Here is a 26,026-nt window from a genome sequence, read left to right as displayed (position 1 = left end):
CTGCCCCCATCTCTGCAGGCAGGTGCATTAAACAGCGGGGATGACTCTGCCAGCGAGCCATGCCAGGGGAGCCGGGGGCTGCAGCCACCAGGGCGGCATGTTCGGGGACCCAGTGCCAAAGGGCATGGAGCGCGCTCCTCTCCCTTGGCCCTTTGTGGTCGGCCTCCCATGCTGAACAGGGGAGCCAGGCCGGGGAGAATCTCCCCAGCCCATCGGCACACAGTTCTGGGAGATGCGCCCCACAGCCCATGTCCCCAAGGTGGGCAGGGCAGGGCAGGACAGCGAGGGGCTTGGTAGCCATCCGCACTTGTCGGCCACACGCCATGGCCATCGGGTTCAGCGGCACCAACCCGGCAAGGTCAAAACATCAGGCCCCCAAATATCCTGGGACTGGCAGAAAAAATCACGAGCTGTTTTGTTTTTAAATGAACTCCTGGTTAGTTTGTGTTTTATCCGCCTTCACCCTCCCTAGGGTGAGCAGATGTCCCGACTTTATAGGGACAGTCCCAATTTTGGGGGCTTTGTCTTATATAGGCACCTATTACCCCCTACCCCTCCCCCATCCCAATTTTTCACACTTGCCCTCTGGTCGCCCGAATCCTCGCCCACGGTGTGCACCCGCCAAGCACGGTGTCACCATCTCTCACCAGGTAGAGCGAGCCAGGTGATTTCGGCCCCCCACTGCAGGAGCACTCATGAAATGACCCATCTTCAGTCAGGGTCATGCCACAGTGCAATCAAGGGGCGTGACGGCAGGCCGTGTGGACATCCCCGAGCCAGCTTTAATCTCACTACGCTTGGGTACCGATAGCAGGGAAGCTGCTTCAGCCTAGGCTGTAGACACCTGATTAGCCTGGACTGCCATGGCCTCTCAGCACCCCAGCTAGCTAGATTGCAGGTAGCTACGTTTGCTGCAGTGCAGACATCACCTAAATCTAGCACTAAGCCTGGAGGTGGGTTTGCGATGTGAACTGGGAGCCACCAAACTCACCTGCTCATCCTGCCGGCAATCCTCAGGGGATGGCCTCCTTGCAGACCGAGTGCCACCCACATCGATCTTTAGCTAGGTCCTGATGCTGCAAAGCACTTTGTATAGGAGCCACCAACTAGCTCTTCGATGAGATAATTCCCGATGGTGCAATTGAGAGCTGGGGGGCGGAGGGGAACGGGGGTGCTGGATTCAGACTGGCGCCCTGCAGGGGAAAGGCTCTACCACTCACTAGCAAGGCCCTGCGTATCCAGCCCCACTCCTGGTGCCCGTGTTGCACCTTCGGGAATGCAGCTCCTTTTGGGGAAAAGCAAGATGATTAACTCACGTCCTGCCCTTTTAGAGCTCGCCTGGGCCAGGTCTCTCTTCTCCACTGCCCACGGGCTGCTCCCCATCTCCAGCTGCGGCCTCTTGTTGTTAGTGGGGTGGCTTCTGTTCAGCACAGACAAGCACAGGAAATTCAACAGTAAAACCAGCCCCCCCCCCCCCCCCCCCCAGTTCTAAACACAATGTTTTTACAGTGTAAAATCACCCCAGTAATTATACCAAGGTCTATACACTACTTTTGCTGCAGGTCAGTATTCCCCATGGCACAGCTGTGTCCACGGATTGCCACTCACACAAAAAAGAGGCATATGGTGCTGAGTGTACGGGGCTGTGTGTGTAGGGTCACCAGAGAGCGAGTGAGAAAAATCGGGCCGGGGGTAATAGGAGCCCATATAAAAAAAGCTCCAAATATCGGGACTGTCCCTATAAAATGGGGACATCTGGTCACCCTAGTCGTCATCACACCCACCGCCAAAGCCCCCTCACCATCCTCAGGTGTTCAGGAGCTGGGTGACAGCGTATTTTGTGTCCCGTCATGGTAATGTTGCTGGCTTTCACACTGATTTTAGCACAAGTCTCCTGACATTAAAGCCCCATTCCTGGAGTCAGGGATTACATGGGAGGCTCAGATTTCAGTTGTAAAACATTTCTAACCCTTGTGCCTGGAGGGGGAGTGGGGGGCAGAAAAGCTGGCAAATGTGATCCCGAAAGGCAAAAGAAGAACCCCCGATTGTTACTGTGTTTAATATACCATGATTTTTTTTTTAACCAATCTGGTGCTTTTGAGGAGGGAGGGGCTGATTCATGATTTTTGAACATTATGATCCCTAGCTTTTATACAGGACCTTTCATCAGTATCTCTCGAAGCACTTTACCAAAGAGGGCAGTATCATTATCCCCATTTTACAGATGGGAAAACTGAGGCACAGAGGAAGGCAGTGATGCGCCCAGGGTCACCCAGCAGCAGAGCCAGGGGTAGAATCAAGGACTCCTGAGTCCCACTTCACTGCTGTATCCACTGCACCACCCTGCTTCCTGATTCTGCTTTAAAGACCAATACCACGTTTTACGAGCATAAATTTGATCTAGTTGCTAGGATTGAAACCTGATGGGATGATTCCTATGACGGGTATCTTAAAATCAATGATTGTAACCTATTTAGGAAGGATTGAGCAGGCAAAAGTGGCACGGGATGCCAAAAATGGCATTATCTGTTTCCGAGTCACTGATAGCTCAGAAAAAGATTATCCTGAACGCTTATGGATCAATGTCCTAAAGCACAAGATGGGATATAGGTCGATGTCAGTATATGACCATCAAATCACAGTAGGGATCAGGATAACTGGCTCCTTAAGCACCTATCTATAACGTGTAGGGAAAAAAGGGGACTTCATGGGGGACCTCAATTTGAGGGACATCTGCTGGAGGTCACATGCTATCAGTATTCAAACAGCCTCGGAATTTCTAAAAATTATAGATGACAAATTTCTAACTCACACAGTGTTGCAGCCAATCCACGGGGGGTTTATATTAGACCTTCTCTTGACAAGTAAAGAGGAATTGATCACAGAACCAAAAATCAGTGGTAGTTTAGGTACGAGTGATCAAGACTTGCTCATATTTATGTGCAAACAGAATAAAGGCCAAACCAGTAATATATATCTATATATATTTAGTGATTTTAAAGGGACAGTTGCAGAAAGTTGAAAATATTTATGAACCAAATCATCTGGGGGGGAGGGAATGTAATAAGAAAAATATGAAGGATAATTAGAAATTGTTTAAGATCACTTTACTAGATGCCCCCAAAGCCCCAATCCCACAATCAAGGAAGAAGGTTGTACTGGCTTAAAAAAGATGACCTGGTTTAGAGGGGAAGTGAAGACAGTTATAAAAAATAATATGTACAAATGGAAGAAAGGAGAAGTTGATGGTAATGATGGGAGACTCTCAAATACATGCCACCGCTGCTGGAATCCTATGTCCGGTTCTGGTGTCCACAATTCAAGATGGATGTTGATCAATCGGAGAGGGTTCAGAGACAAGCCAGGAGAATGATTAAAGGATTAGAAATCATGCCTCAGCATGATAGACTCCAGGAGCTCAATCTATTCAGTTTAAAAAGGAGACGGTAAAGGGGTATCTTGATCACCGTCTATAAGCACCTACATGGAGAACAAATATTTAATAATGGGCTCTTTAGACTCGCAGAGAAAGGTCTAACACGACCCAATGGCTGGAAGTTGAAGTCAGACAAGTTCAGAAGAGAAACAAGGTGTAAATGGTTAACAGGGAGGGTAATTAACCATTGGAACAATTTACTAAGGGTTGAGGTGGATTCTCCATCACTGACTATTTTAAAATCAAGACTAGCTGTTTTTCTCAAAGATCTGCTCTAAGTATGATTATGGGGAAGTTCTCGGGCCTATGTTATGGAGGAGGTCAGACGACAATCAGAGTGGTGCTTTATGGCCTTGGAATCTATGACTCTGAAGGGTAACTGGTACTAAATGAGTTCGCTGCAATGTGAAGCCATGGGTAAGGGCACTGACCTGCCTCCTCAAATATAGAGTTCTCTCCACAGGTCACAGAGTGGAAATTTTTTTGCAGACCTCTGCTGAGAACAATCATCAGAGTGGCTTTTAATTTATGAGCCTCTCACCCCAGGGCCTCTGGGCACCTTTGCAAGTCCCAGCTAAACTTGTCGATTCCAGGAACCTGGCCGCTTGGCTGAATATGATTCAACGTGGGAACGAGGCCCCATGATTTACAATGACATCAGCAATAAACTACAAACATCCTAGAGGCTGCCTGATGGGAATACGTCACCCAGGGCAGGTCATTCGTGCCACATTTTTGCCAAATTAAAGTCTTGGAAGACAGAGTTATAGAAGTGAATAAAGAGTGCTTGAGTTGAAACAACATTATCAGCATGGTGTTTTACAAACAAAGAGACGTGAAAATGAAGCGATTGTAAAACCAACCTCAAGTTTAACTCTAATTCTCACTTTGCCCACTTATCCTGAAGGAGAGCATGTTTGTAGTTTGTGTAAGGTTATCATTGAAAGTCAGCCATTTCAAATATTTCTAAAGCTGCAGTGATTTATGCCAGTGAACCCTCCCCCACCAATTAGACAGACAGTGTGCAGGATTATGGGGGCAGAGTTAAGGTTAATTAACAAAGACTTTTTTTAGGTCTGTGTATTTGTTTGCTTGGTTATAGAGGCTTCATGGACATTGAATGTTCTCCAGATCACTGGAGATTTTAAAGCAAGTGAGAGCACCGGGAAATAGCACCATATTTGAAGTCTCTGTCAAATACTGTGCTTGTGGAAATGATCACTCCTGGCATCTATGCCAGTGGCGAATGCAGCTTCCATTAGGCCAGGCAAAGCCTGTAACTGCTTGGAGGGTTCTCTTACAGCTCAAATGGGGTAGGGGAGCAAATACAAGCCTAGGGAAATCTTATGTAACCCGTTGGTTCATGTGTTTTAGAGGTACCACTCTGTGCTGGATCCACAGAGGACGTGAGTTTGTCAGACAAGCTTGACCCTTTAACTCAAGGTGGAGCAGAGCATGCTTTTAGCTCTGGAGGTCCCTGGTGTGTCAGCCAAGATGATGTCACAAAACTGAAAACAACTATAGCCAAAACAGCTGGGAGAAAAAATTTAAACAGAAAAATGTGAATGATAATTGAGAGCTGGTTAAGAACATTTTACTAAATGCCCCAAAAGCCATAATCTCACAATGGAGAAAGAAGGCTACACTGGTTGAAAAACGAACCTTCCTTAGAGGGGAAGTGAAAGCAGCTATAAAATATTATATAGTATGTATATAAACAAATGGAAAAAAGGGGAAGTTGATAGCAATGAATATAAATTAGAAGGAAGGAACTGTATAAAACTGATAAGCGAAGCAAAAAGATACAAGGAGAAATCTATGGCCAATGGAGTTAAGGACAATAAGGAGTTTTTGAAGTATATCAAGAACAAAAGGAATCCTAACCGTGGTACTGGTCCATTACTAGATGAAAATGGTAGAATTGTTAATAATCATGCAGAAAAGGTTTAAGTGTTCAATAAGCATTTGGGAAAAAGACAGATTCAAGTAGAATAGAATATCAGGGGTGGAAGAAACCTCAGGAGGCCATCTAGTTCAGCCCCCTGCTCAAAGCAGGACCAATCCCCAATTTTTGTTCCAGAGCCCTAAATGGCCTCCTCAAGGATTGAACTCACAACCCTGGGTTTAACAGGCCAACGCTCAAACCACTGAGCTATCCCTCCCCCCATACGATAGTCATCCCATATAATGATAATGAAATACTTTCCATCCCAGCAGTAACTCAGGAGGATGTTAGCAGCGGTTACTAAAGTTAGACATTTAAAAAGCAGCAGGTCTGGATAACTTGCAGCCAAGACTTTTAAGACTTGTTTGAAGACTTTGCTGTAGTGTTAATGTTGATTTTTTTTCAACTTGTCTTAGAACTCTGGGGAAGTTCTGGAGGAGTAGAAGAAAGCTAGCGCTGTGCCAATGTTGAAAAAGTATAAATGGGACAACCTGCGTAATTATAGGCCTGTCAGTCTGACATTGATCCCGGGGAAGATAATGGGGTGGCTGATACAGGAGTCAATTAATAAAGAACCAAAGGAGGGGAATATAGTTAGTACCCATCACCACGGGCTTACGGAAAACAGAGCCTGTCAAAGTAATTGCATATCTTTTTTTCTGGTAAGATTACAAGTTTGCTGATAAAGGTAATAGTGTTAATGTAATATAGTTAGACTTCTGTAAGGCATTTGACTTGGTACTGAATGCAATTTCAATTAAGAAACTAGAATGATACAAAATCAACATGGCACATATCAAATGGATTAAAAGCTGACTTACAGCTAGCTCTCAAAATGTAACTGAGACACTGAGCGGGTCTGTTTCCAGCGGGGGTCCCACAGGGATCGGTTCTTGACCCTACACTATTTAACATCTTTACCAATGACCTGGAAGAAAACTTAATATAATGAGTGATAAAATTTGCACAAGATAAAGTGATAAAGGACATGTCACTCAAACGGCACAATCTGGACCCTCTGGTAAGCTGGGCGCAAGCAACAATGGCCATGTCTACATTACACACCACCGGCTGTAGCGTGCATGTGGCTGCACGTCCCAGTGACAAGCAAGCTGTGTCCGTGCTGCGGTGGGTAGCTACATGCCGGTGAAAGGCTCTGGCAGAGGGGAGGCAGCGGGAACGGGCTAAGCTGGTGAATCGTTTCCTGTGGCGGGGCAAGGCTGATAAGGACGCTACACTGGTAAAAACAGCAGTGTGATGGGGAGGCCCAACTTGGGTGAGTACAGAGCGTAAGGTAACAGGGCCGTCCCTAGAGGGATGCAGAACCCGGGAGGAAGTGACTTCCCCCAGCCTTCCCAAACAGCCAGGTGTGGCCCAGCCCACACTCCACCCCCTAGAGCTCCGCTTCCTCGGGGCTGCTGGGCTCCAGGGAGCTGGGGCCATGCCGCCCGCCTTCCTGCGGCTGGGGAGGTTGCAGCTCCGGGGCGCGCGCTCTCCCTCAGGTGGAAGACTTTCTAGGGGAGCTCAGAGTGCAGATCAGTGACTCACAACTCAGAGCATGTGAACAAAGAGGCTGCAGCCCCCATGATACAAGCTTCTACCACAATGGAGTCTGGGGGCAGATGGCTTTTGCTCTGGCCAATGTCTCTAAAGGGTAGCCTGAATATCTGCCAGTCCACAGATCATGGCCTGCTATATCGTTGACCTGGCAGCGCTGGTTAAGGCTGTCTGTGTATTTTCACCATTGTGACATCTACATACAGGCGCCATCTGGCTCCAGAGCTTCCAGAGCAACCAACTCAGGCTAATGAACCTGAGGAAGCCAACCTTGCTTACCATGGGAAGGCCTCCAGCTCCGCAAGCAGGCCAAGGCACGAGCGAGAGAAGCTGCAGCTAAAAGTAGCCCTGTGTCCCGTCAGGCCCTGTCTTAGCCTGGTTATGAAGCACAGTTAAGGTCTGGGCTAGGCTCCACATCAGAGGCCTGTCTGGAAGCAAGTTGTGGGTTCAGTGTAGACAGAGAGACCACCTATTTGTAGTCCCCAAGGGCTCATCCCCATAGTCCCCGGCTGAGCATCTGCACTGGGAGTTTCAGGTGTCCCAACTCCACCGGTGGAAGCTATGGTGTGGGCACGACAGGGTGGCCTCTGACACATCCCCAGAATGCTGGGCATACCCTACCGCCATGACCTGACATGAGCCATTGTGACCTTGCATGCACCATGCATATGAGGTCATTCTGCCGGGGGCAGAGCCATGACCAGTACTGGAGAGGGACAAACCTTTCAAAAATAGGACTGTCTGGCTAAAATCCAGATGCCCGACCTGCTAGACTTGGGCAGCTTAGCCCTCATGTCGTCAACCTAAATCTGGTTGGAAAATAAGGGTTTTTTCCCTCAGAAAATTAACTTTTCAGCAAAATAATTTGGTCAGATTTTGAAATGTTTCTATTTAACATGCTGCCACGGTGCCTCATGGGAGTAATAGTTTGGGTGCCTTATGCTCCCATTCTCCATAACAGGCTGGACTCCCTGGTCAGACTACATCTCCCATGATGCACGACTCTCCCCCCTTGGTGAGGGGAGGGGCTGCATCACAGGAATCCTTATGGGAGATGTAGGAGAGAGGACATGGGGACATTTACAACCTCAAGCCACTTCCCCATTGTCCCACTCTGTGCCCCTCTCCTGTCTCATACCGCTTTTAGATTTGAGCAGCCTCTGGCTGTCCCAGTTCTAAGAGTGAGCACCGCAGTGAGACCCCGGGAGCGAGAACCCATCCATAATGCTGCAGAGCTGCTGTCTTTCTTTTTTATTTGAGTTAAAGATAAATCACATCCTTGACTGGACAATTCCCCTTTGAATACCTAGATACACTTCACCCTAAAAATAAAAGATAAGAACAGTGCAGGCTACAATATCAGAACAGTACAATGGCTGTGAATAAATAATGCCCTATGCTAGCTCAGGTAAACGTCGGCTTGGTCTGACCATCTCAGGTCTCCTGGGTCGTTGCTTCCCCCTTCCCTACCAGTCATTTACAATTGTGTGCGTGTGGAAGGGGTGAAGCCAAGTTTGCTCTTTGGACATGAAAAGGACTTTTTAAATCAATGAACGGCATATCTGGGATGGTCCCTGCTCTCTGTAGCGGCCAGGTGCCCAGCTCGTTGTTGTCCAGGTTGTTAGCGTTCTTGTCGGTTTCACAGCAGATGTACTGATGCCAGATTTGCAGGAACGTGGTCCTGAATTTTTTGATCCGGAAGGCGTAGACGATGGGGTTCATGGCCGAATTGCCATGAGTCAGGAAAATAGCGATGTATGTCAGGATGCTGGGAGTCTGGCAGGACGAGCAAAACAAGGTGATGCAGTTGAGCGTGTGCAGCGGGATCCAGCTCAGTGCAAACAGGAAGAGGACCAGTGCCAAGGACTTGGCGATCTTCAGCTCCTTCCCGTAATATTTCTGAGGATCCGATGAGTTGGACGAGACCTTCTTGTCGAGCTGCTTGCGGATCAGGTTGAAGACCTCCAGGTAGATGATGAGCATCAGCAGCAAGGGGGGCAGCACCCAGACAAAGAAATTGAAATAGACCATGTACTCCATGCTGATGACGTTCTCAAACTGGCACCTGATGACGAACGCCGTGTGGCTGGCGTTCGCCTCCTGAGTCCTCCTTATCTTGTTCAGGTTGTTCCAGCCAAACATGGGGGTCAGCCCCACGAGCAGGGAAACGATCCAGCAGCAAGCAATGGCCACAGCTGCTCGTTTGGGTGTCACTACACTCTTGTACCTGTGGAGGAGACAGAAAACACCACGTGGCGTTAGATACAGGGGAAATCGCAGCTTGGGTCACTTCTTAGCTCCATGCCCTGCAGCAAAAGGGGATTTTTGAGAGATCAGCTCCCACGGAGTCACCCAAACAAGTGGCCCAATCTGCAGAAGAGCCCATGATGGGCGCATGTGGGATACTGAGCTCTTTAGAAAATCTGGCCTCAGCATCACCCACAGAGTGAATGCCTGAGGAGGGTGGTGGGGGTGCACCAGGAGGGGTGCCCGGATCAAGAAGCTGAGATGAATGGAGAGGCAGAGAGGCACAGGCAGGCTGGTCAGAGGCTGGAGAGGAGAAAGCTCCTGCACTAAGGGGGTGAGACTTTGTGGGGGCAGAGAGAGGGATGGGGACTGAATCTGGTCTTACAGCAGTTTTACGTTGACCTCAGAGGCCAGAGACAGTTTTAAGCCCAAAGAGGGTGGGGGTCAGAGAATTGCCATGGCCCATTCACTTCTAGGTTACCTGTTCACAGTCCAGCCAAGTTAGCAGTGGCTGGAAGCAGAACACTCCACTCCCACCAGTGGGAGCATTTCACACTTACTTTGCACACGTGCAAATGACACACAAGGTGCAGGGCCGGGCCTTGAGATCCTGTGACAAAGTTATCCCCTTCCTGTCGGTCAGGAGGGATTTTAAAGGGCCAGGACTGTCACCACAGCACGACGGCCTGATGTTATTTTGCATCGCCGTGTGGCATAAATAGCGGGGGACGCTGACATGGCAAAGTCAGGGTGTCCCAGCAGAATGACTTTCTGGCTTTCTGGGGCTCTGCCCAAGGGCGCTCTCCAGCTCCGTACGGCTGTATTCAGCTGGAGTGGAGTGGCCTGGGAAGCCCCACAGAAAAGAGTCCTGACACAGAGGCAGCAATCAGCAAAAAGGTTCCTCCCGTACCAGCTGGTGGCTGGAGGAGAAATCGATTCCCTGCTCCACCGCTGCCAGTAAGAGAAGCTTCTGGACAAGAACTTTTTCATTTCCTAATGTGTCAGTTCCTGAGGACCAGGCCTACCTTCTCTGAGCCCTGGGCTGAGGGGCAGGAGAGACAGAGCATTGTCTAGTCTTAGGTGGTGCTCTGTACTGCTCAACCTTCCAACGCACCCACCTGCCACAGGCAAACATTCTGGGGTTGTTCCCCTTTGAAAAATATCGTCAAGACCAATCAGTAAAGCCTGGAAGGTTTTATTTCACACCCCCCAACAAAAGTTTTACCATCAGAACAGCAGGTCTTGCCTTCCTTGCTTTTGCAAAAAATCTCTAGGGAGGGTGTAGAGGTGAGGAGCAAAAGTTTTATTAACGCTTAACTGAAGGGATGGAGGTGTTGAAACTTTAACCAGGAACGCCTTTCTACCAACTGTTTGTTGGGCATTTCAATTAGATAGGTGTGAACACCAACAAATTGGAACGTAGCAGTCAGACTAAACCTCCCTCCCTCACCTATTGCTCAGGGTTCACTTCTGTGGTGCTGGTGGTATTATAACCCTGCCAGGTCTCCAGCGAGTCTCCCAAGAAAAAATGGGGAGACAAGCTCAGTAGCTCTGATGCAAAAACCAAACAGAAAGAAACGGTACCACCCCCATATGCTCAGGGTTTAGCTGATCGCCATATTTGGGGTCGGGAAGGAATTTTCCTCCAGGGCAGATTGGAAAAGGCCCTGGAGGTTTTTCGCCTTCCTCTGTAGCATGGGGCACGGGTCACTTGCTGGAGGATTCTCTGCTCCTTGAAGTCTTTAAACTACGATTTGAGGACTTCAATAGCACAGATATAGGTGTGAGGTTTTTCTGTAGGAGTGGTGCGTGAAATTCTGTGGCCTGTGTTGTGCAGGAGATCAGACTAGATGATCATAATGGTCCCTTCTGACCTAAATATCTATGAATCTATGAATCACTTCATGGGGTTTTATACATGAGTAAGCAAAGTAAGGGCTCAAACCCATTGCAGGTCACCTTGAATGACAGCTGTCTGGGCTTTTGCTGTCCTAATACGCAGGATGTCAGAGGGTGGAGTGAGCCCACTGGAGTGTGTCATGGCCCCCCAGAGCAGCGTAAGGAGGGGAGGTGCGGAAGGAAAGGCTGCTAAGCTCATTAGAGCACTGAGCATAAATTATTCAGTAACCATAAGCGTGTTCTGGTGTATCTACCATCGGAGAAGGGTTTGCTGCAGTCAGTCCCCCTTTATTTCCCCTGCTAACCACCTCTCGTCTGGGAAATGATTCCCATCAACCGGAGGGGCAGGCTGGCTCCCACGGGAAGGACGGCTGGCCTGAGAATTGCTCGCTCTTCCCTTTGCAAGCAGAGCCCGTGTTCTGAGTCGGTGATTTATACTCCAGAAAGGGAGCAGACTCTGGGCAGCAGCGGGTGACTCAGGAGAAAGGCGCCATGTGGCATGAACGGCGAGGCAGGGGCACCGGGAGTAGAGGAGGCAAGGAAGGGCTGGCTGGTGGCAAGCACAGGGGAGCTTAGGCGGCATCGCTCTCTACTCGGGGTGGTCCTGTGAATTTGGACAGAGCAGGGAAAAGGGGGATATGCCTCACGCGGAGCGATGGGAGGCAGGAACCTCCAGGGCTAGAGAGAACTCTGGAGGATGGGGAGCCCCTGGAAAGGCAGTGGACTGGAGGGGCAGCAAAGCTGGGATAGAGAGGGGGCTGGGAGGGAGAGCCCCTCAGGGGGAGCGGGGTGGGACATGCCCTGTATATGCCACATATTTTACTGATGTTTAAATACCACCATTGGGCAGTACAATATTTCTTGTACCCCTCCGCCTGTGAAGGCCAGTGCCTTCGCCACCCTGAGTCCAGTGGTGCCAAGCTCAGGGGAAAGGGGAATGATAACTGAGCGGTTTCAACCCCACTCACAAAGACTTACCTAAAGCCATGCCCATCGGCAGCCTATTTTCTCCGGCCCCCGCAGAGCTAGGAGCGAGCCACCGGGAACCCCCGGTCCAACGGGCTGCAGCTCCCATTTCTGAGTGTTAGTGGATTTGCTGGACGTGGGGTGCGCAGGCTCCCGGTGAGTTGAGTGGGAGCAGAGCAGGCTCCGTACCAGTCCCTGGTGCAGGCCCCTCAGAGCAGCGTCACTTTGCGGGGAGGGAATGGTGGGGAGGGGCTGTATCTCATAGCTCAGAGAATGGGGCTGCTTGAATCTGCTGTGGGCGTTGGGGGGCTGGAGGTAGTTGGGGAGCCGGGCCAGTGCGGAGAGCCAGGGGGTGGGGTGGGCAGAGGGCGCAATGCATCGATCGCCTCCGCGTACTGCATTTTACAGCAGGGATTGGTGCTGTCTCGGTCTGAGGAATCTGTCTCCAGTGCCCAGAGGCCCCTGGTGAAGAGCCCTTTCTGGGCTCGAGCTGCTCAGACAGCATCTCTGCCCTCTCCTGTTGAGATCCTAGATATTTACAGCTTGTGCATTTGAATCCCAGCAGAGAGCATGTCTGCAGAAGGGAGCTCTGGCTGTGTCACACCCTCTTTCCACTAACCAGTGGCCATCTGGCAGGCATGGTGTCCCAGAAGAGGGAGGGTGTTGGGGGGGCCACAGGAAACCTGCCTTCCCCACCCTGCACCAGGGCACTTCAGCTTGCTGGAAATGATAATCACCCTGCCAAGCTCCAGGGTGTGTGCAAGCCAGCGCTGCCCAGAAGTGATGGGCCTCCACCCCCTTAGACTCCCCCGTGTAATGGTGTGCACAGCACGCACCCTGGCTGCACGCACAGACACCCACCCCTTCTCACCCCAACGCCACCAAACCCCATTCCTTGTGCTCCCCAGTATGTTTGTATCCACCTGGTGTCTTGTCTTCTACTTAGACTGGAAGCTCCTTGTGACGGGGGCTTTTGTTTTGTTGTGTGTTTAAACAGCGCCTGGCACAACGGGGATGGGGCCATGACAGGGCGTTCCTATGGGCTATGGTAATGCAAATAACACCCACCACAGCCCCATGGTCCCCCCTGTACTCCACTACACCCTCCCAGTGCCCGCCCTGCCCCTCTTCCCCACACGGCCCAGCCACATCATGCCCAGCTTGCTACACCAACCCCCTCCACATCCCACATCCCATGGGCGACACCCTCAGCGCCCTCCCTACCTGGTGACACACATAGATCACACACGGCCTCTCCACCCCCACCAACACAAAGACCTCACCACATATACCACCTATGCCCCAGGGAGACGCCCGACCATACACCTTCTCCTGCCTGCACCCCCCACACTCACACAGGGCTCTTATAGTCCTTGCACACCATCTCCCCTGACCACACACACAGAGTGTACCCATTGTCCCATCATTACCCCCATCCAACCCTCCCAGAATCCTACCTTCAACCCCCCCCCACCCCACATACATCCTGCCCTAAAGCCCCCATCAGCTCTCCACATAACCCGTCCAATCCGTCTCGGGCATTTGTAACGGCCACGCATCTGCATGTCACCCGCCATCCTGCCTGCTCCTCTGTCTCTGTACTCGCACACAATTCAGTTCCCAGTACTCTATGGTTTCACAAGCCATATAGCACCCCCCCTTCCTAAATTGCACTGGGGGAGAACAGACCCCTGGCTCAGGGACCCTCAGACAGCTCCTCTCCACAGCCATGTCCAGTGCTTATTGGGTGGGAATACAAAACTGTCAGCCGTGGTCTATGTCAGAGGTGGGATCAGAATGTACATGTTTCTGTGTCTGTGTGCACACGTGCGTAGGCATGCACATGCCTGTGCGTAGGTGTTTGTACACACTTCCCTGCCCTTTGTTACCATTATTGCTTTGTGCCCGAGAATGACACGTTACAGCACGGATAATGGTGAGCATGCCTCCCGAAGAGCATGCAAGAAGAGGCAGGAGGAGTCAGCGACACTGCGAGAAGGGCTTAGAACAGCACTAGTGTGCGGTCACTTGGGAGACACTAATATGTGAGATTGGGGGCAGTACAGGTTTTTTGCACCATAAGAACAACACACCCCACCCAGGTACCCCCTTCTACTGAACCCCTGACTTATCCGGATAAATAAACAAAGTTAAATAGTGGAATTAATAACACCTAACCAAATCAAAACCAAACATCCTACCCCAAGGATTGACCCTGAAAACAGAGAAGCTTCAGAGATTCCAGAAAGTCCACTAGGGACTTGGCTATTTTACATGGAAAGGTGCCCAGATCCTATGGTGATGGGCAGCAGCATAAAACTCTGACCGCTACATAGATGTCATCCCCTTTTATGTCATCCCCTCAAGCCCTCTCTGCTCTGCCAATGCCCCCTGGGTACCCCTTTCGTCTTCTTCCTCATGCTTCTTCCATCTCCACGCCACTCCCTCACCTCACTGAAATCCCACCCAACACTCAACTCCAGCCACGGAGCCCATGAGAAGTGAGGGACCATCGGGGTGTGAATGGACCCTCATCCTCCTCTGTCCTCCATCCATCTCCAGGACTGTTTTTACCTTCATTTATGTCATGCTGAAATTAGTCTTCCTCAGGGCAGGACTGTGGGTTTATGTGGTACCCAGCACTTGTTCAGGTGCTCAAAAAAATCACATTAATAGCAAATACATTCATTATTGTTATGCCTCATGGTTAGAAGTGGAGAAAGGCAGAACAAGGAGAGATGGCTGGGAGATAAAACCAGACTGATTCAAATTAGAAATCAGGGCCAAATGTTTAATTGTGAGGATGATTGACCCTTGGAACAAACTCCCCAGGGAAGTGGCAGATTCTCCATCTCTTGATGTCTTCAGATCCAGACTGGAGCCTTTCTAGAAGAGAGACTTTAGCTAGACACACGTTATTGGACTCAATGCAGAGATAACTGGGTGAAATTTAATGGCCTGTGTTATGCAGGAAGCAAGACTAGCTGATGTAATGGTCCCTTCTGGCCTCCAACTCTATGAATTTACACTTTTATTACATCCCCCTTCAGTATCTCATCATTGTGCTAATGGATTTTTCTTCTCTCTTGGTTTTCAGCTCCACCTATCACCATGACAGCGAAGATTCACACTGAACAGTACAACACTCAGGTTACAATTACAGTATTTTTTCAAAACGTCTGCTTTAAAGCTTAGCCTGATTCCATTTCCAGCAGCAGCCTCTTATTATTGTAAGTCGGAGTTGGTGGCTGAGTGTGGCCCTGTTCACATTAGAGAAATTTGTACTCATGTATTATCTATAATGATTCCATTCTGCAGGGCAAACCACAAATGGCACCGGAAGACATGTAATTTTCATCCAAAAGGGTTTTTTCTTTTTACAAAAAATGTTTTTCGAGCAGCAAAAACAAACGTTTTTACAGAAAACGGCCGGGTCATCTGAAATTTTTCAATTTCATTTGGGTTTAATTTGAAACAAAATATTTTCAGATTTTGGGCCCCTCCCCCTCCTTTTCCAGTGGAAAAAGGAGGGGGAGGGAGAGATGGGGGGGAAATACCCTCAAAACTGCCCCTCCCAATTATTCATTCAGATTCAAATCAAAATGAAATGTTTCCCTTTTGTTTTGACAAAAAATTAAAAATTTTGGAGAAAATTTTCACACGAAACAAATGTTCTTGGTTTCTTTGGATTTTTTGTGTGTAGAAAATAGCTATAATTTTCCAAGTAGCCCAAGCAGGTGCGCTGGACTCAAATAAAGTAATTCTTACAATGGTACATCTTATTCCAGTAAGATCCCCAGGAAAATAAATCAGTGAAAAGTTCTCTAATGAAGACAGGGATCAGCTAATCACATGAAGCTGGACAAAGTGCATGGGGAAGAGAAAGTACAACTGAAATGCAGCTTATCTGAGTTATGATTACACAGAAATAAAAGCCAGAATGGCTGCTGATCTCATGGAAATCCCCCTGACAAAAAAGCTTTGATCTCTGGTAGTTTAGGTTTCTGTTCCTTTTTCCCTTGTCTATCTTTGCTTCAGATCTTGCAGACTCCTGAAGGCCGCTGTACAGAGACATGGACAATGAGTGCTATGAAGAATTGTAAAGAACAGCTGTTTCTCCAGGAAGTGTTTAAAGGACACGTTGTAAAAAAGATAAACTGAGGCTGAAGCTGGGTACTTATTCCCAGCTGCTTGCTCACTGACTGAAAATAATCACTTATCACCAGAGGGAGTCATAATGGAAAGTTGTTAATTTATCACTGTTCTTTATTTCTATGGTGGCAGCCCCCCAAAAAGGTTACTGAGTGCAGGCCACATACGCTGGAAGTGAGCCCCGTGCCCAGGGCTGTGTCTCATGTTCCTACAAGCTCATGCTTCAAGGTTTCAACCAGCCACTTGCCGGGGTCAGAAAGCGATGTCCCCCCCCGCCCCCCCCCCACAATGTGTTCTGGTTTCGGTTTTTTCAATCTCTTTCCTCTGAAGCATCCGGGATGGCCCCAGCTGGAGATGGGACGTAGGACCAGGCGTGCCAGGGCTCTGTGGTGGCACTGAGCGGTCGCTCTCTGAGGTGCTTGGCTGGCTGTTTTTTGCTCACATGCTCCGGGTCTAACTAACCGCCGTATGTGGCGTTGGCAAGAAATCCCCACCCCTCCCCGCCCCCCGGTCAGATTGGCCAGGACCCTGGGGTATTTTGCCTTCCTCCACAGCTAGGGTTGCCAAATTTCTAATCACACAAAACCGAACACCTTTGCCCTGCTCCCTCCCTGCCCCTTCTCCGAGGCCCCGCCTCCACTCACTCCATCCCGCTTCCCTCTGTTGCTCGCTCTCCCCCACCTTCACTCACTTTCACTGGGCTGGGGCAGGGGGTTGGGGTGCAGGAGGGAGTGAGGGCTCCAGCTGGGGATGCAGGCTCTGGGGTGGGGCCAGAAACGAGGGGGTCAGCATGCAGGAGGGGGCTCCAGGCTGGAGCAGGGGGTTGGGATGTGGGATGGGGTGAGGGCTCCGGCTGGGGGTTCAAGCTCTGGAGTGGGGCCGGGGATGAGGGGTTTGGGGTGCAGGAGGGGGGTCAGGGGTGAGGCAGGTGGTTGGGGTGTAGGAGGGGGTGTGGCTCTGCGAGGGGGCTCAGGGCTGAGGCAGGGGGTTGGGGTGCGGGCTCTGGGAGGGGGCTTAGGGCTGGGGCAGGAGGTTGGGGTGCGGGCTCTGTGAGGGGGCTCAGGGCTGGGGCAGGAGGTTGGGGTGCGGGCTCTGTGAGGGGGCTCAGGGCTGGGGCAGGAGGTTGGGGTGCGGGCTCTGCGAGGGGGCTCAGGGCTGAGGCAGGGGGTTGGGGTGCGGGCTCTGGGAGGGGGCTCAGGGCTGGGGCAGGAGGTTGGGGTGCGGGCTCTGGGAGGGGGCTCAGGGCTGGGACAGGAGGTTGGGGTACGGGCTCTGTGAGGGGGCTTAGGGCTGGGGCAGGAGGTTGGGGTGCGGGCTCTGGGAGTGGGCTCAGGGCTGGGGCAGGAGGTTGGGGTACGGGCTCTGCGAGGGGGCTTAGGGCTGGGGCAGGAGGTTGGGGTGCGGGCTCTGGGAGGGGGCTCAGGGCTGGGGCAGGAGGTTGGGGTACGGGCTCTGGGAGGAAGTTTGGGTGGGGGTGGGAGCTCAGGTGGGCTTGGAGTGTGGGAGGGGGTGCAGGCTCTGGCTGGGCGGCACTTACCTCAGGTGGCTCCCGGTCGGCGGTGCAGGGACAGGCAGGTGGCTCTGTTAAGTGCGCACTGCCCATACCCGCAGGCGGCGTCCCCGCAGCTCCCATTGGCCATGGTTCCTGGCCAATGGGAGCTGCGGAGCCAGCACTCAGGGCAGGGGCAGTGCATAGAGCTTCCCTGATTGCCCCTGTGCCAAGAGGCCGCAGGGACATGCCGGCCACTTCCGGGAGCCGTGTGGAACCGGGCAGGGAGCCTGCCTTAGCCCCACTGCGCCGCCGACTGGACTTCTAGTCAAAAACCGGATGCCTGGCAACCCTATCTTGCCAGGATTATATGGGTCTCTCTCACCCCCTGCCCCAGCCCAGTGAAAGTGAGTGAAGGTGGGGGAGAGCAAGCAACGGAGGGAAGCGGGATGGAGTGAGTGGAGGCGGGGCCTCGGAGAAGGGGCAGGGAGGGAGCAGGGCAAAGGTGTTCGGTTTTGTGTGATTAGAAAGTTGGCAACCCTACTCTCTACCATTGCGGGGGCTTCGGGCACTGGTGCACCTCAGACCCTCCTGTCCTCTGCCTGTGGCCCACAATAGTCTAGTCTCCTGTGGGCTGTAAGACTTCGGTCTCATTTCAGTTGTGTGGTTTAGTGTGTGGGTGCTGGGTGGGGTTGGTGTCCTGTGATGCACGGGAGGGCATGCTGGATGATCTGCTGGTTCCTTCTGGCCTTAAACTCTGTAACTCCAGAAACCACAGCCCCTGCTCTAGAGAGCTCGTGTGATGGCTGCCATCTTGGCCAGACCCAGGGATCGACTCAGGGATCTTCACAGCTGATGAGCCAGCTCTCTAGCTTAGAGCTGTAACAGACTCGCACCCTCTGGGTCAGGCGCAGAGGAGTACACAGCACACACCACCAGAGAGTTCAATACTTCCTCTGGGTCCAGGTCGTTCATTTCAAATGTCTGAGAGCAGTAACCATTCAGATCCCGGCTGAAACCCCTACATGAGAACGCTCATCACGGCTAGCAGCCGGGGACTGCCAGAGCTAAAAGCACGAGCTGCTACAACTTGAGCTCCAGAGGCTACCTCACCAGGTGGGACTGTAACAGACTCCCAGCCCCTGCAGATCGGACACAGAAGGAGCTCTATAACCAGGGAGTCACCCTTACAGACCTATGGCAGACAACATAGGAAAGAAAAGAACTCAAACTTGACTGATGGACAAGACAGTCCGGTACAGAGAGTCTTCTCTGAACCAACACCATTGCCAAGACGGGTGGGAAGAGTTCCAACTTCTCCATCAGACAGGCTGCAAAAACACAACCCACAGAACTCTGCATAAACTCAGCCACAGAGTCCAGCACCTCCCGCTGTCTTCTCACTTTGTAGAGAAGATCTGTTACATCGGGGACTGCATGGGCCACCGAGAGCAAGACCAGATGCACAGCACCCTCCTCCGAAGCATTCATGCCGCTCACGCAATGAGTCCTGGATGTACTGATGCCAACCCAGGCCACAAGCTGTGATGCTGACCCCAGGCGTGTCTGCGTGGTATGGAGAACAAAGAACAGCTGGGACCCTGCCTCTAAAGAACCGTCAACATCTCCCATGAGTGGAATCTACCACCTATGCTACAGCATGCAGAAACCTCACCTTAGACTTTGCAAACTACCCGGGTCTAGGCTCCCTCTTCTAAGAAAGCTTGTTGAAAATCCAGCAAACAGTCTGCAGTGCTAACTGCCAATATCCTGGATCTCTGCCAGGCTTCAGGTCAGGGGATGGTATTGAGACAGCACCTGTTGCTCTGGCGGGTGGCCTCCTCCTGGCCGTAGGCATGGGATGTCCATCCACACTCGTCCACACTGAAGCACTTACATGAGAGGAAAGTGATCAGGAACAGTCAGCATGGATTCACCAAGGGAAGGTCATGCCTGACTAATCTAATCGCCTTCTATGATGAGATTACTGGTTCTGTGGATGAAGGGAAAGCAGTGGATGTATTGTATCTTGACTTTAGCAAAGTTTTTGACACGGTCTCCCACAGTATTCTTGTCAGCAAGTTAAAGAAGTATGGGCTGGATGAATGCACTATAAGGTGGGTAGAAAGTTGGCTAGATTGTCGGGCTCAATGGGTAGTGATCAATGGCTCCATGTCTAGTTGGCAGCTGGTGTCAAGTGGAGTGCCCCAGGGGTCGGTCCTGGGGCCGGTTTTGTTCAATATCTTCATAAATGATCTGGAGGATGGTGTGGATTGCACTCTCAGCAAATTTGCGGATGATACTAAACTGGGAGGAGTGGTAGATACGCTGGAGGGCAGGGATAGGATACAGAGGGACCTAGACAAATTGGAGGATTGGGCCAAAAGAAATCTGATGAGGTTTAATAAGGATAAGTGCAGGGTCCTGCACTTAGGACGGAAGAACCCAATGCACAGCTACAGACTAGGGACCGAATGGCTAGGCAGCAGTTCTGCGGAAAAGGACCTAGGGGTGACAGTGGACGAGAAGCTGGATATGAGTCAGCAGTGTGCCCTTGTTGCCAAGAAGGCCAATGGCATTTTGGGATGTATAAGTAGGGGCATAGCGAGCAGATCGAGGGACGTGATCGTCCCCCTCTATTCGACATTGGTGAGGCCTCATCTGGAGTACTGTGTCCAGTTTTGGGCCCCACACTACAAGAAGGATGTGGATAAATTTGAGAGAGTCCAGCGAAGGGCAACAAAAATGATTCGGGGTCTGGAACACATGATTTATGAGGAGAGGCTGAGGGAACTGGGATTGTTTAGTCTGCGGAAGAGAAGAATGAGGGGGGATTTGATAGCTGCTTTCAACTACCTGAGAGGTAGTTCCAGAGAGGATGGTTCTAGACTATTCTCAGTGGTGGAAGAGGACAGGACAAGGAGTAATGGTCTCAAGTTGCAGTGGGGGAGGTTTAGGTTGGATATTAGGAAAAACTTTTTCACTAGGAGGGTGGTGAAACACTGGAATGCGTTGCCTAGGGAGGTGGTGGAATCTCCTTCCTTAGAAGTTTTTAAGGTCAGGCTTGACAAAGCCCTGGCTGGGATGATTTAATTGGGGATGGGTCCTGCTTTTGAGCAGGGGGTTGGACTAGATGATCTCCTGAGGTCCCTTCCAAACCTGATATTCTATGATTCACAAGATCCAGGGTGGTGAGCAGGGCTCAGTGGTGTGACTGGCAGTGGGAGCAACACAACTAAGTGGATAGCTCCCAGGCAGTCAGGTCAGCGGCACGGGGAAAGCAGAAACATCCACAGATACAATTAGAGGTGTCGTTTCTTTTGTGTAAATGCCACAGTGCCTTTTTTTCCAAGGCCTGATCCAAAGCCCGTTGAAGGTAACGGGAGTCTTTGTGTTGGGCCAGTAATGTGCACTGACCTCCCGGTGCAACCTGTGATAGAAAAGCGATGGGGTTAGCCGGTCACGGAACCTGCTCTTCTCCACAGAAAGTCTCCCGTCAGCCTTCACCTGCCAGGAACCTTCGGTGCTATCCAGGGTCCACCCAATGCACCCGTGTGCAGGAGCCCCCTGGCTGCCACTGCTTCTCTGCTCCAAAGCAAAACATTTGCCTCTGAATTTGACCCATTCCCAGCAGCTCCAAATAGCCGGTCTGAAGGGCTATGAACAAAGAGGGCCATTCCAGATACTGTCGTGCCTGGAACTCCGCCATGCCTGAGAGCGCTGGGAAAGGGCGACTGGTGGTTAAAGCACCTGGCCAGGAGTTGGCCCAGCAGGCTTCTATGTCAGCCTCAGACGACTTGCGTGACCGTGGGCAAGTCACTCAAATGCCACTTGGGTCTGAGCCCTTGTTTGTTTCATCGCGGTGGGTGATGCGGCTAGGAAAGGACCCTGCACACGCACGTACAATGTTTCTTCTCCTGCCTTTTTTGTACCTTAGGCCTGGCTTACACTCGAAAGGGCAGCGGGGAGAACGCTGTCAGTTAGCGTGTGATTTTATTGACCAGACTTGTCATGCCAGGACCAAGTCCACTGTGGACGCAGTTACACCAGGGCCTTATCCTAGTACACGTGCCCTTCCCCTGCAGAACTGCTATACCAGTATAAAGCTTCTTTATACGTGAGCCCACAAGAGGATGTGGGGGTGGGCGGTGGTACTACTTTAACTATACCACGAGAGTTAACACAGTGCAACTTACTAGCATAGACAAGGCCGTAGCGGCGCCAGGAGGGTCAGCCTGACCATCCCCACTCTGTTGGCGATGGAGGGGCTCCTGGCTGTTTAATCTTAAACACAAAAGCTATCCTTTCAGCGCTTTATTCAGGCGTTTGAACATTAACAAAAGCAACCTGAAATCACAGGCCCTGACCCTGGCCAGCACCCCAGCAGCTCAGGGGGGCTGCAGCAAAGGTGGCTTTCAGTCCCTTTGCAGCTCCTTGATTTGTGGGCTGTCCAGTGCCTATCTTGCTCCCTGATGTAAGCCAGAGCAGTCGAGGGGGAAAGGGCTCACCCGGTTTCTCTTACCTTAACTCCATCTCTGCTGCACAGAGTGTGCAAGGCTCTTTGAGATCCCCACAGAGAAAAGCTCTCGGGCCCTGTCTACGCACAAGGGAGCAGTGCTGCTGTCTTTCAGGATCTCTGGGCATGTGCTCAAGTGGCTAGTCCAGGCTGGCATAGCTTCCCTGCTCCTACAAACTAGCCAGATTAAAGCTAGCTCGAGTACATCTACCCATGCAGGGGCGGTCAGTGGAGAAGAATGCCCTGTGGTTGCTACTAAATATGAATCGCGAGCACAGCAAATCGATAGCAGCCTGCCCTCTGTACACAAGCCACCAACTGCACATTGCTGCTATCACACCTTTAACTGCAGTGTAAACCTGGACACCATCCTGCTTCCTAGTTCTGCACTGCCCACTGATGCCGCACTGGCTTTACAGACACAAGCTGAACTAATTGAAGGCCACTGGAAACCAGGATTTTGTGTGTCCACGCTGGGTTTACTCTGGTTTAAATAAATTGTTTAAAAACCGATTCTAGCAAAGCCAATCCAAGTTTGGTGCGTGTCCAGGGCCAGGAGTACAGCGTGTTATATTAACAAAGACACTCTGATCTTTACTGGTAGCTTTGCGGGCAGCAGTGCTCAGGAGCCCCAGAAGTCACTGATGGCCAGTTTTGGTGGAAATGTCCTAGCGACAGTGATGAAGAGGAATACAAGGGGGGAAAAAACAATCTAGGTTGCAGAAATTGACCAGTCCTTACTTTTCCTGTCCACCGTGCCCTTTCCGCTTGTCATCTCGCAGATTGTGTGTTTTCTTAGTGTATCGATGAGTGGAGTCCGATCTGACTAGCATCATTGTTGGAAAAGCACTAAATGTTGGATAAACAACAAACGATGGCAAAAAATAAAAAATCAGCAGAAATGTGACGGTTCTGTGCTTCCAGCCTTGCCAAAGTGAGAGGGAGAAGCTGGGTCCGGAGAAAGCAAAATGCAAAATGCTTAGGCCTGACAATTAAAGCAGGAGAATGACAGGACACCTGTATGAAAATGACTATGCCCAGGGGAGGAGGAAAAGGCAGGGGTGAGAGGGAGAGAATTTATAGAGCAATTGAAGGCAGATGGGCCAAGTCAGCTGAAGAATAAATCGGTACGTGAATCTGTCCCTACTGTAGTGAGAGCAGGCAACATAAGATGAGCAAGAAAATGATAGTTTTGCAGAAAGCGCCCAGTGAGGGTAAATTGGATGGTATAATGGATAACATTTTCAAAAGCATCTTGCCTACACATAGAAGTTATATCCCTTTAACTACACCTGTACAGTAAAAGCTGGACAGCTTCCCTGGGGCGGATGAAGTTATCTGGGTATAAAAGAACTGACACCAGTGTAGAGGATTCCCGTACAGGACGATCACATTTACACTTGCCAACACTAGGGGTTGTAACAGTGCCACTATATTGATAAAAAGTCACACACTGGTACAATGTCTGTGTGTAGTCCTGGCCTGATTCTCAAACTATGTGTTCCCCACCTATCTCGCTTGTGGGGCCCAAGCCAGCAGTCATGCTCAGAGCAAGCCTACTGGAGTTGGGTCCTGCACCAAAGGCAGCACAGGGGGACCAGGTCAGGAGTTTTTTGGTGTTGATTGCTCTGTATGTCCCATTATACCCAATAGTCCAGTGTTCTACCAAAATTTGCACAAAATCCAGGAAAACAGGATACTTCCGAACTCATATTCCATACAAGAAGCCATTCCTACAATATTTAAGATACATGCCCAAACTGCTCCAGCTTTCAGGCTTCAGGGGTCTGATTTTTCACCAGCTTTGCACCTTGTGTGTCATTTACAGGGTATGTTTACACTTCGAGCTGGAGACGTAGTTTCTCCCCCGTCTGGTACTGGGACAAAACCAGAAGTGCTTTTGTCCAGGGTTAGACGGGAGACACCATTTTTAACAGCGTGCCACTCTTTCTCCTCTGGCATGACCTGGAAAGCATCGTGTGTGAGGTCATGCTGCTGGGGGCTGGGCAGTGCGCTCTTAAAGATGGTGCCCCGCTCCGGCAGCATGTTGTCACACGCACTGTGTGTGCGAGTCACGCCAGCAGGTGTGAGGCAGTACACTCCTCAAAATGGCATCCCTTTTGGGGGCATGATCTCGCACGCCCTGTGCATGAGAGGTCACGCCGGCGAGGGCCGGCCCACGCTGCTTCCGGAAGTAATGTCCAGTGTTCTGGGAACGTGTGTGAGGCTACCTAGTATAGACATGTCCACACTGGTGCAAACCTTTCTGTTCTGATTTGGGTGCACTTCATATTCCGTTTGCACGGATGTCAATGACATATGGCTCAGGGCAGGGTTGTCCCAGGCTCAGCTGCCCAGGGAGGCTCAGCTGGACCTGCTCTAGGACCTTCAGTCTCTAGGCAGAGGCTTTCAAGTCAGCACTGAACCATGTATTAGGGTCCTTAATACAGAAAGCCTATTTCCCCATCCCCTGTACGGCTCAGAGTGGGAAGCCCTAGGAATTAGGACATACACACTGCCCTCATAGCCTGGATGGAGAGGAACCTGCCAGGCCTTCTCCTTGTTCCTTACACACCCACACCTGCCCAGCTCTGGGCTCGGAGAGAGACAGGGACCAACGCAGGGACTCTGGCCCATGGTACAGGCCTGTTGCCAAAGAAGATCTTGCTGCGGACCTTAGAAAGTTCTCTTGGCTGTCTTTGCATTGCTGCCCGCACAGATATACGGCATTGATTCAAAGCCAGACCAAGCAGAGCAAGGTCAAGCAAATCGAGGTGAATCCCATCATTCGAGGCCAACAGATCTCCCCCGACAGATAAATGAGAGCGACAACAAACAGGGAACCATCAGCATGAATTCACTTTGTTCTACACTCGCTCCATCAATTTGCCTAAGGCTTGAAGATGAAGGGGATGAGAACGCGGCTCCCAGTGTTATCACAGCACAGAGTGTGTCATTTGCAAAGAGCAAGGCTGCCCGCAGGTGAAACTGAACCAGTGGGACTGTATGAAACCCTGTGCACTGTTTTGTCTGTGTAGCTGAGCTGCTTCCAGTCGAACTCACCCGGTTCCCTGTGCATCTGGTGTCCCCACTCCCCCAGTAACAGGCCCTCCAGGGAACACGAGCCCTCTGACTCCAGTTCCACCAACACAGCCCCAATGCAGGGACTGGGGAGAAATGGGTCAGAACTGTCTGGGAAAAAATTCTGGGGCCAGGTCATGTTGTCAGTTGGGCACACTCCACTTGCAGCGTGACAGGGCCCAGGTTTAACTGGCCAGTCCAGAGTAGCCACAGCCATGGCCTGGCTTGGCCTGGTTTCCTCTCCACACTGTGACTGGGGGTGCAGACACTTGTGTGGTAGAAAGGTGCCCAACTAGATATCTGGAGGGTGTTTTACAACGCCTGGCCTCCCTGTGTACAGAGTCACCGGACTCATACAGAGTTGACACTGCTCCCTGATTGGTTAACTGGAGTTGTTTGATCCGCTAGGACAATGAATGAGTAGCGAATACAGATCGGGGACCACTCTATGCAAACAAAAGCTCAGATGTCAACAAATAGGAACTAACAAGGAATACTGGCATAGTTAGACTTCACACCTGTTTGGACGCTGAACAGGCATTCACAAGCACTGTGACTGTAGGCTCAGGCCAGCTCTAACGCGTATTACGTAGAAGACACACTTAGCCCAGAACCTTCATAGATTCCAATGCCAGAAGGGACCAGTGTGATCATCTAGCCTGACCTCCTGCATAGCACAGGCCAGAGACCTGCCCTGAGTTAATTCCTGTTGGAACTAGAGCAGATCTTCTAGAAAAA

The 26,026-nt window shown here is 50.9% G+C and overlaps 2 protein-coding genes across 5 annotated transcripts in view; one reads left to right on the top strand and one right to left on the bottom strand.

Annotated features, from left to right (window-relative positions):
- Positions 1-15,645, top strand: part of MYBPH (myosin binding protein H) — a 48,453-nt gene extending 32,808 nt beyond the window's left edge. The window contains exon 9 of one of the 2 annotated variants that reach the window (XM_075122115.1): positions 15,148-15,645. In XM_075122115.1, the coding sequence (XP_074978216.1) occupies positions 15,148-15,245 (98 nt within the window). In that variant the 3' untranslated portion in view covers positions 15,246-15,645. The remainder of the gene's footprint in view (positions 1-15,147) is intronic. The other variant, XM_048826736.2, reaches the window with a different exon arrangement.
- The window catches only part of ADORA1 (adenosine A1 receptor), a 75,639-nt gene continuing 57,787 nt past the window's right edge, over positions 8,175-26,026 (bottom strand). For all 3 annotated transcript variants that reach the window (XM_075122116.1, XM_048826740.2, XM_048826739.2), the window contains one exon: positions 8,175-9,165. In XM_075122116.1, coding sequence (XP_074978217.1) covers positions 8,412-9,165 — 754 coding nt within the window. In that variant the 3' untranslated portion in view covers positions 8,175-8,411. The remainder of the gene's footprint in view (positions 9,166-26,026) is intronic.

The sequence above is a fragment of the Caretta caretta genome, chromosome 21 (genome assembly GCF_965140235.1).
Source record: "Caretta caretta isolate rCarCar2 chromosome 21, rCarCar1.hap1, whole genome shotgun sequence".
In the NCBI taxonomy this organism is placed as follows: domain Eukaryota; kingdom Metazoa; phylum Chordata; order Testudines; family Cheloniidae; genus Caretta; species Caretta caretta.
The sequence above is the reverse complement of the archived record's forward strand: the minus strand, read 5'-3'. Positions and strand labels throughout refer to the sequence as shown.